The 11,276-nt window shown below is 36.5% G+C and overlaps 1 protein-coding gene across 4 annotated transcripts in view; it reads left to right on the top strand.

Moving 5' to 3' along the window:
• CAMK2D (calcium/calmodulin dependent protein kinase II delta) overlaps positions 1-11,276 on the top strand; it is a gene marked incomplete in the record, with an annotated part of 124,599 nt that overhangs the window by 26,573 nt on the left and 86,750 nt on the right. For all 4 annotated transcript variants that reach the window (XM_072405760.1, XM_072405758.1, XM_072405761.1 and 1 more), the window contains 1 exon segment: positions 7,820-7,879. In XM_072405760.1, coding sequence (XP_072261861.1) covers positions 7,820-7,879 — 60 coding nt within the window.

Here is an 11,276-nt window from a genome sequence, read left to right as displayed (position 1 = left end):
TTAGACAGTGCAGGGAATCATCCAATGTATTAAATATAAAACCAACAATTGCACTTGCAAATAATAAAAATAGCAATGTATCAGAGGCTGGAATTGCATACATATTCTCAAACCATTCTGCAGGAAAATCTTCAATAGTACCAATGCTGTTACCATCAGCATGTGATGCAGTGAAGATAAAAGTAACTTGCAGAAGAAATATGGAACTCCAAAACCATTTACTGCATGGATATCAAAAAGAGACAGAAAGGTCACATGATGGGACACAGGAGCCCTCCATGTATGTTTCTGAGTGCTGCCCCCTTATGGACATGTGGAAAGTGCATGGTTAATGACACCTGATCCATGATTTGATTGTTTATGACACATTGATGTCAGTTTGTGGTTAAGTAACCTGCTAATATGCAGCAGACTATATGATTCATCTGTAGTTATAGTATTATAGTTTAAGGTTACCTACATGCATCATAAAAAAAGCAATAATATGACTGGTATGGCAAGTAACAGTTACACTATACTTTAATTACTGGGTTAAATGAAAGTAATTGCTGCTAAGATCATCATGAATGAAGGGATTCACTGTTGTTCTGATCTTTGACACACATAGGACTCTCTCTAGGCCTTCACCAAGGAGCCTAATAACCTAATTAGTACCTCAGTCACATTCCTAACCAGTCAGACATTTCTGTTCAACTATAGTAGTTGAATAGTCACATCTATTGATTATCAAGCATTCAGATTTACTAAAGTGTAGTTTGTATCTAAACCCATAAACCCAACAACAACAAATGTAATAAATATCCGCTTACCAGTTCTAAGATGTGGTGACCATGTAAGTTTTTTGTTTTGGACTTTTTTCCTTTATTTTCACCAATAATCCTGCTAAATAAATATTTGTCCTGGGTAAACAAGTCTAACCCAACCGTACTGTATTTATAGAGGAGAAGCCTTGTTATCCTAGGACAGGAATAGTGTACTCATGTCAGTAACATAAAAGGAGGGATTTTTGTAGTTGACGGAGCTATTATAACCCTAATTAAAAACTGAATAAAAAAACAAAAACATTTGTACGTTATAATCCTTTTTTCCCCCTTTCTTTTAAAACTGGAAATTCAGTATAATTTATAAATCCCCTTAGAATCATTTGAGATGTATATTGTAGTAATGGTGTGTTCTGTTTCTATTAGCCATATTAATAAAATATTATAGAGCTGGCCTTTATTTGTCAGTTTTAAGAATTTCCCATTTTACTTCTGTACGTATTGTATGTATTTAGGGTCATATTATTAGAAAACAGAAAGGAAAGATTTCATTGGTCACACCAAAATTGTTTGACTCTAGGAATCATGTAGCTTGGATAAAAGTGGTCCTAGAAGTGTCCGTAGTTCAGTTCATTTTATTTTCTCCAGGACAGGAAACATATTGATGTTAACGGGTGTATCAGGAAGCGCTTTCATAATGAGGTTGCTTTCGAGACATATTGTTAACCCTTGCTTAAAAAAATTGTTTGTTTAAATTGTTGATAATCGTAATTTACTGTACTCACCATGAACAAATACCTAGATAATGGTTTTTTTTTCACTGGGAATTTTCATTCTACTTGCTAGGACATTGTCTCCTATTATTAATGATATAATTGGAGCAGTAGATAGCCAAGCAGATAGCATTTTTAAAAAATGGAAATCTACCTTTGAGTAGTAAGCCTCAAGTTGCTTTTTTTTTTTTTTTTTTTTTTGTGGCAGTTTGTGCACTTAAAAGATCACTTCAGTATTTGTGGGATGTTTTATCAGCATTTATTGAAATTTTAGGCAATCCACCCTGTAGTGTTGCAAAGGTAGACCAACTGTGCACATAGATGACCAAGACTGAACAGAGTAGGAACAGTTCTCTCTTGATTGCACTGCCTTTGGGTATTAGGTCAATTTTCCTTCCTTTAAAAGCTACACCTAACTTCCCAAAGGCTGTGTTGATTGAAGACATTTTTTATGTCACATAATTTGTAACATAAAAATTATCACTTTTGAAAAACTCCCTGCATTTGTTCTGTACGTGTACATTTTCAGTCTTCATCTTTTTCCCATTGCTGTCTATTCCTAATGAATATTGTGTGGAAATGACAAAGTTACTGTTGCAATGCACAATACATAGTGCTTTGTTTTAACAAGCATCCTTTATGAAGATGGGGCTATTTGCTAGCAGGTGACACATGGACAGTGTGTTGGAACAGACGCCAGCCTGGAGTCTGGTGAAATGGGAATATTTATCCAGGCATCCTGCCATGTTTGAAGGGGATTTGCAGCCAGCTACCTTATTAAAGCAGGTGGATAGATAGTAAACAGATGTCAGACTTGGTTAGATCATTGTGTTAGGTTTCCAGGATGTCTTTGAAAAGTAAATAAGAAACATTTACTTAGCTTTGAGAACTTGGGGTTAAAGACCCTGACTCACTTCAGCAAATTTATGGTGTTATAGTGACACAAAAGCAAAAATAAAGCAGGGCTTGTGCTTACTGAGTAAATCAACCAGCTTGTGAAGGTGCCTGTTGGTGCCAGAGAACGTACCATACATCTGTGGTCAGACAGGAGGATTAACATCTGCTAGGCAGCTCATCTCTATGCCAAATTAATCCTTTCTTTGGTTTTCTGGCAGGGCAATTGTGGTTATTTACTTATTCTTCATCCAGTAATTCTTGCTCTCCAGATCCTATTTACATAAGACTGCCACAGAAGCAGGTAAAGCATGTCGTTATTGAAGCAGTACAGAATATTCAGGTTGATACTTCAGCATGTTATATTTGCATTGGGAGATGTAGTGTATCATTTCTGTGTATATTTGTTTTTGTTTTTTTTAATTTTACTTACAGCTTGCACCAAGGATGAGCGTGCTCATTGAGCATGCTTTTTTAGGAAACTAAATATACAGCACCATGTTGACCCCACCCCCACCCCCACCAGTTATGACCTGGTTGCTTTGCAGGCAGTAGGATATTAAAATTCTTTTGGTATTACAATAAAAAATGTAATGTGTATAAGTATGTGTGTCTTTTTGTATACACATTGTGTGCTACCATTATAAGAAATTATTGAATTCAAGATTGGGGTAGAGGGAAAAGGCAACTGCTATGGTAGACATGCTACAGGGGGCACAGCTGAGGAGTCTTTTCTGCCTCTGCCCTACCCTACCCTACCCATCTGTATTCTACACTGCAAGGCTGAGCTTTCAAACTGATTGCTCAATCCTGCTGATTGCATGTAGAGTGCCTAGCTCTCTTTTTAGTCTGAATCACTTCTGTGGTCAGTGTACAGATCATCTTTATGACCAAAGCCAAAGTAAAATGCAGGAGCCTTCCTATTGGTTGGTAAATGTTACAACCACACTTTTTCTATGTAATCTGCAGAACTGAATGATCAATTTGACAGCTCAGTCTTTCAGTTAAGGATGTGGTTGGACATCACTGGGGGGTCTGTGTCTGGGGAATTCTTTAACTGAGGTTCTGTCACTGAGGAGTCTGTTACTATAGTTTATGGGAACAGTAGTGGGGAGTATAGAATGGATTACAGAAAGGTGGGAGTAATGGGATATAAAGTGTTGGTGGGTAAAGTGTTATTTTTGTAATAACTCCTTTTTCCCCCTGGTATTATTATATGTATGGACAGAATTTGCATGACATTCTTATAAATGACTTTTGGGTGTCCCCGTTTCTATTATAATATATATAACATAGCTTACTTAACAGTATTGTGCACAGAGCAGCCAAGTACAGTTAAACAAGTGGCTGACAATCCTTTTACTTCACTCAGAATACCAGCCCTCTTAAGTAAAGTAGATGCTCCGAGATCAATGTATGCAAAGTACAGTAACCATGCTTTTTATTTGCAGTACTTCTAATGATAGCTATTCTTAGCACTACGCTCTCACTTTCATTACTGAGAGTCTATTGTTCTCAGTCATTTCAAGTATGATTTCCTTTTCCAGTGTTTACTAGTACACTCTATCATACTCTCAATATCACTTCATGTTCTGGGTGTGAAATAACAAGACCTGCAGAAACTGAAAGACTTAGTTCTTAGTTCTGTTAAGTACGCCATTTCTTTTTGTAATCCCAGTGGTTTTATTTCCAGTGCTGAAATTTCTTTATTTGCCAGGAATTTCTAATATTATTTTGTCCGTTTAGCTATTAGAATTTTTTAAAACCTACAAAAGTGAAAAAAGTTGAAGCAGAGTTGTAGACAACATCCAATTACTGTATGACATTTTGAAAAGAGGTAAATGCGAGAGTAACTGTAACTGTTCTGCAGAGAGCTCCATGGACCTGGCAGCTCTGGACACTCGTCTATGCTGAATACAGCAGACATTTACTTCAAGTGGTTGAGCTCACAATTTATTGTGCTGTTTTTAAAATCAAGACTGAACATCCTGGTTCAACTGTGTTCTTTAAATATTGAATGATTTTGTGACTGATACCCTTTAAATATAAACTCTGTAGACTCTAATGTGAAAGCTGACATTGCCATCTTTTTTGGGTTGCAGACTGCAGGGCTGTCATCATTATCTGTGCTCTGTTACTAGAACAAATTACTGTTTTAGTTATGTGTATGAAGGTTAGAAGTCCAGGCTTCAGTGGGTGCTTGCATATCAGTGACCTATTACATGGACCACTAAACCATCATAGGAAACCACTAAAAATTAGCCTTAATTGGTTAACCTATGTCTGATAGATTTGCAGCCAATTCCTTGTTCACATGAACTACTAGAACATAGGAATACTTAAGAAACATTTACAGTTTTGTATCTTTGAAGGAGCATTTGCTTTGCAATTGCATGGTTTTTGGGGTGGCTATGTGTCTTTCATATCCCCCTCCATTCTCCTTTCCTTCGGCAACCTGTTGAAATGGTGTAAGTATGCAGAATGTGAATGAAAGATTAGAATTTATTCACACTGATAATTACTATTTGCATAAATCAACATTCTTGTACCTAAAGGGATTGAAAAGCACTGCACACAATATGCCTGTCAGTTTGTGTTTGTATATATCTGCTTCCCCTCATCAAGATTGAATTTGCAGGAAATGAAATGACAGATGGACAAGTATCAAAGTATAGAGAGATTCTAAGGTGACTCATAATGGCCTATGGTCAGAAGTTCAGTGCAGTTGTGTGGAAGATTCTGATCTGTGGCAATCTGTCATAGTTTTATTTTTAACGCGTCACACGGCAGATGGTGATTAAAACAATTCATTCATAACATTTCATTCACAAAAGGGATTATTGCTTCTTCCAGTGTTTGCGTGCAATCTAATCCAAGCATGTTGTTGTGTTTGTTTTGTTTCTTTTTGTATGTAAAACCGGAAGAATTTTCCATGTTGACCCTAATAAACCTTTAAAGTTCCACAATAAATAATATTATGTAGGGATTTGTGTTTCCAGGGAAGCTATAATGCTAAACTGTAAGGGACAAAGATTTCCAAGTATAATAAGCATGACAACTGCTTAGTCAGGCATAGGAAGGAATGTTATTTCTAGGTCAGGACCCTGCTTATCTTGGGATGAGATTTGTAATGTCTTGTAAAAGTTCTTTAGACTTTTATCCTACACCTGACAAAGCCACACATTTTACCGTTGATCCCTTCCTATAAATCATAGAATGATAACACCAGTTCACATGTATTAAAAGAAAGGCAGGGACTCCAATGAACCACATAACTCTTGGCAAGATTCCTGACAGAGGAGTCCAAAGAATTATCAAAAGATTTCTCCAAGGGACAAGGATCACTCCGCTTTTCTTAAAGCGTACCTAAACTCACAATTTTCACATTACATAAAAAGGTATATAACCCTTTTTTTGTAAGTTAAAAATTCTTTTTTTTTTTATATTTTTAGGTGCAACACCCTTTTTATTAAACTACATCAGGCTTCCCGGGAGGCTCTTGGGCACCCTTTCTGAGCATGCCCGAGCATCTCGTATTTGTATTTGTTTTGATTCTATATTGTATTTGTTTTGATTCTTTCTATGTAGTAATAACTTGGGTTATCATCAATATCTGGTGTAAATTTCATGTAACTATTTTTACTGAGAAAAATGTTGATGTGATATTTCCCTCGCTGTATATATTGTAAATTGTTTAATGTGTATGGTCCGTGAACAGTTCCCCTAAACTGCGCTCCTACACTTCGGCAATGCAGATCTAGCTTATTCAGAGCTTCATACTATACTGGACAAAATGGGAAACCAGAAATCCTTGACTTAAGCCTCAACATTAGCAACATACCCCCACTCTTCCTGCTGATCCCCTATCCAATCAGAGCAGCACAGTAACCATTTGGGATATCATTTGATGGGTTGTTCATAGCAGAATTCTTTGGTGGATACATCTGATAAGAGCTGAATAACACTTTTAATGTTTCACGGATATGATTAATGCTTATTATTGATTATACTGCCTTTCCAAATCTCCCTAAAAAAAAAAGAATCACACAGCCTTCTTATACTGGTAATAAAATTATCCCCAAACCATTATAACTTCTTTTTAAAGCCTCTCCTCTAACACATAAATAGTTTTCATAAGGTATATAGGTCTTTGTATTTACCATGGCATCAAACTTTGAATTTGCATCCTGTTGATTTCCATTATTGCTAGGTGGTCGAGAATAAGTAGTAATTTTAAGATTACAGAAGCTGTACAAGTTGCATGCCTAGTATGTAGCATATGTAAAAAAATAAAAGAAATACTTGCAGACTCGTGACAGGCTTGTATTGTTAGCTTTGTGAAAGGAAAGCTCTTATTTGTAGCTAGATTTTTGAAAGTTTTGTGCAGTGATTTTATTCTTTCGATATAATGACTGCATATTATGGTATTATTTGCTTACTTTACCTGCCCATGTTGCGCTGTTTTGGAAAAATTTGGTGGTTTGGTATGAAATTCAGTTTAGCTTTAATGGAATACATTGAAAAAGTTTTAAGAGAAAATCTAATCTAACCTATAACTTTGTAGGGTATAATGAAAGGATTTTTATGGATCATAAATCTTTTTTCAGCAGATTACATACTCCTCTTTTCAGTACCTAAAATGCAGTGTTTCATTCAGTTATATTTCAGTTTTTAAGTAGACAATTCATTTTTGTAGTCTACAGCATTATGCGTTTCCTTTTATGTATTATAGGTGTATGTCTTTAAACCATACTAGGCTGGTAATTAGCTTTACTATGGCAAGAAGGCAGCAAACTTGCTGGTTCATTGCTATTCCTATATGTGAGCCTGTTTTCCATATTTTCATGCTTAAAAATGGAGTCCTTCCATAAAGTGGTCACATCCCACAGCACCCACTGGTCTAGGTCCATGACCTTGGGAAGGATATGTTACAAACAGCACTCTTCTGGTATACCAGCAAAGCAGAATACCCTCACACTAGACTGGATACTTGCTGAAATGTAGGGAACATTTTAAAATGCTTTTTTTTATTCATTAAACCTATGTAGATTTAGGCTATGCTCATATTGGCAATGATGTTGCAGGACGGCTACCTCTTCCTCATGTCAGTGACTACTGCCTTAGGGGACAAGTAGCTTTACCAGCGTCAGCCCGGTAAAAAAAATAAACAGGAGTGTCAGCGAGCAGTACAGTACAGCTTATTCTTGCCTGATGTCAAATCTGCTGGTTCTTTAAGGTGGCAATTGTCTGAAGCCATGCGGGATCGCTTGGTCTGAACCAGACCACCAACCAATTGTCTGAAGTTTCAAACATCCGTTACGTTATATACATTGCTTCATGTAATAGTTTAATGATTTTATATTTATTGTTTTTTATTTTTCTCTTGAACAGATCACCAGAAACTGGAACGTGAAGCAAGAATCTGTCGCCTTTTGAAGCATCCTAATATTGGTAAATAAAATTAGGACTTGTAAAGGTGTTCATTTCATTTGCATTTGGGACTAATGTGGTCATGCATGACTCAATCTTGCCCAGTTCAAATTCAAATTGTTAACTTATGAAGTTCACTGCCTTTAAACACTCATTTACCCTGTTTTTTCTTTCTTGTACTTTCTTGAGGGCTCAAACCTAGTGCGTTTTAGTGATAAAATCTTTCAATGCTGTATTCCATTTTACAGTGGCCCAGTCTGAACCTGAATGCTACTGCAGCCTCTGTGCATATTTATTTGCTTTCTAAGTGGTAAGTTTTGGTTGCCACAGAACTTAGTATCACAGTGAAAGACCAACAGAAAAATGTGGGTTTGGGCTAACTTTTATCATGTTTATCATAAAACTGATATAAATTATTCCTTGGTGTTAGTGTTTTTGTACACTTTTTGATTTTTGACATGTAAGTATAAAATATGCCATATAAATATTTTGTATTATGATACAAACATGATGGGTTCGCAATAAATGTGTACTGTAGTCTTCTTCATGGAAAAATAAGACATCCCCTGAAAATAAGACCTAGTGTGTTTTTGGGAGCCCAAAAAAATATAAGACAGTGTCTTATTTTCGGGGAAACACGGTATATATATTATATGTGTGTGTACACACACACCTGTGTTCAGAACCATATTAATATATTATTATATGTGTATTTTAAAAGGTGAAAACAAACTCAAAATTCTTATAGCTTTTATTTCCATTTTCCATATTTTACCAAAGCAAATGCATTCCGAACACTGCACGTTTATTTCAATTCAAAAACAGGAACATTTTTTCAAATTTGTGTTATTCCTTCACAAGTGAAGTAACGAATCTTGGGCTATTCAAAATGATAGGATTGTGGAATTCAATTAGTGAGGACATTAGGACATTCATTCTGTAAAAAAACTGTAAAATTGGCCGTTCCAAACATCATTCAAAAGATCAGTGTACTTTTATTAAAAAGAAGGGAAAACCTATAAAGAAGTGCATAAAGTCATAGACTGCTCAGCTAAAATGTTTTCAAAATGGGAACCCAAATCTTAAAGTGCAAGAAAACAGAAAACTACCATCTCAATGGATAGAAGGATAGCCAAAATGGCAAAGATTTGACCAATGATCAGCTCTAGGAATATGAAAGGTTACCTGTGAGTACCGTTACAATTAGTTTGGCTTCACATAGGCCTCTTCTTTTGGCAAGAACCCCCCTGCAAAGTCCCAATGTTGTGAAAAAAAAATGCTGAAAAGGTCACAGTTTGCCAAAGAACACTTTGACTGGTCTAAAGAGAAATGACGCAACATTTTGTGGACTAATTATTACTAGTACATAGTACAGTATTTATATAACAGACATATTACGCAACGCAGGAGCTCACAATCTAATGTCCCTACTATAGTCATATGTTTTTAACACAGCCTAACATCAATGTTGGGGGGAAGCCAGTTACCAAACAGCATGTTTTTGGAATGTTGGAGGAAACATACAATCAGGGAGAACATACAAACTCAATGCAGATAATGTCCTGACTGACCTGGGACCTAGCCTATTACTAACTTCTGAGGTACCATGCTGCCCCAGATGAAAGAAATATTGTTCTTTATGGGTCTAGGGGCCACAGACTGTTTGTCAGATGAACCCCAAACACTGAATTCAAGCCACACTGAAGGTAGTGAGGCATGTAGTGCAAGTATCATGATATGGGGATGTTGCTCATGCTATGGTGTTGGGCCTGTTTAAGCTGCGTACACACGGCAAATTTTTCTCGCCCGATAATCGGTATCGGCCAATTATCGGGTGAAAATCTGCCGTGTGTACAGTGCAGTCTTTTCTCGTTGGAAAGGATTGTGAAAGATCCTTTCCAACGAGAAAAATTGCAGGTGTGTACGCAGCTTTAGTGTATACCAGGGATAATTTATCAATTTGAATACATTAAAATAAGTCATGTTGACCTAAGCTGAAGAGGAAATGCCCTTGAAATGGGTGTTTTAACAAGACAATGACCCCAAACACATTAGTAAACAAACAATGTCTTCACTTTTAGATCAACAAGATTGGCATTAATAAGGGGCCAGTCCAATACCCAGACCCTAATCCAATGGAAAACCTGTGAGGTGACATAAAAAATGCTGTTTCTGAGGCAAAACCAAGAAATGCATAAGAATTGTGGAATGAAGTCCAATCATCCTGGACTGGATTACCTGTTCACAGGTGCCAGAAGTTGGTTGACTCCATGCAACACAGATGTGCAGCAGTTCTCAGAAACAATGGTTATACAACTAAATATTGATTTAGTGATTCATAGGAAAGCAAAATCTTGAAACGTTCTTTCAGTTTATACAGTAGATGTTTGAGTTTGTAAAAAAATAATACAGACACTGCTATTTTTAATAGCCCTATATTCCCTTTTCTTCTTTTTGTGTGTAGGAATAACACACATTTGAAAAGTGTTCTCAATGCATTTCTGTGTATGGAATTAAAAGTTGTTATAGAAGAATTTTTCTGACTTTAGGTAAACAACAACCTGTGACATATTGTGCATCTTGATTTTTTATTTAACCTATAGAGGCAGTGTGTGTGTGGGAAAAGCTTCATAATGGACTCAGACTTGCTGATAAGGTAAATGTTTAAGATCATGACAGGTACAATTAGAAGAAGACTGAACAAGTGTGGCTTGTTTGGAAGGGTTTCCAGAGGAAAAAGAAAGAACATGGCAGCATGGTTTAGGTATGCAGAGTTGCATCTAAACAAATCACAGGACTTCTGAAACAGTGCTCTTTGGACAGATAAAGTTGGGGACATTTGGCCATAATGTGCACTGCACAACATTTGATGAAAACCAGACCCTGCATATCCACACAAATAACCTCATACAAACCTTCAAGCATGTTGGTAAAGGTGTGATAATTTGGGCTTGTTTTGCAGCCAAAGGATTTGGGAACCCTGCAGTCTCTGGGTCAGCTCTGAACCTATCTGTATATCAAAGTATTCCATAGTCAAATGTAAGTCTATCCACATATGTGACATCCAAGGCATAACTGAAATTGGAACATCAACAGGACAATCTCAAGCACACCAGCAAATCTACAACAGAATATTAGAAAAGGGAAAAAGTCTCAAGTGCTCCATTTATAAAACAGGAAATCTGACATTCCCTCAGACATTCCCTTGTGGGAAATTTTCAGGTCCATGTGTTTCAATGGCAGTAATTGATTCCCTTGAGGCAATGTCAGATTTCCTCTTTTATAAATAGGCCCCAGGTTGTTTCAGTAGCCTAGTGTCAAGCACTCAACCTTTCTCAAAATGCTATAGTGGGACTTTGAGAGCTTTGCATAAATGAACGCCCTCAAACCTCAGTAAGCAATTTTGTAAAGAAAAGTG

This window comes from Pyxicephalus adspersus, chromosome 3 (genome assembly GCF_032062135.1).
Source record: "Pyxicephalus adspersus chromosome 3, UCB_Pads_2.0, whole genome shotgun sequence".
Taxonomy (NCBI): Eukaryota; Metazoa; Chordata; class Amphibia; order Anura; family Pyxicephalidae; genus Pyxicephalus; species Pyxicephalus adspersus.
Note: the sequence above shows the minus strand (reverse complement) of the source record. Positions and strands in the feature narration are given on the sequence as shown.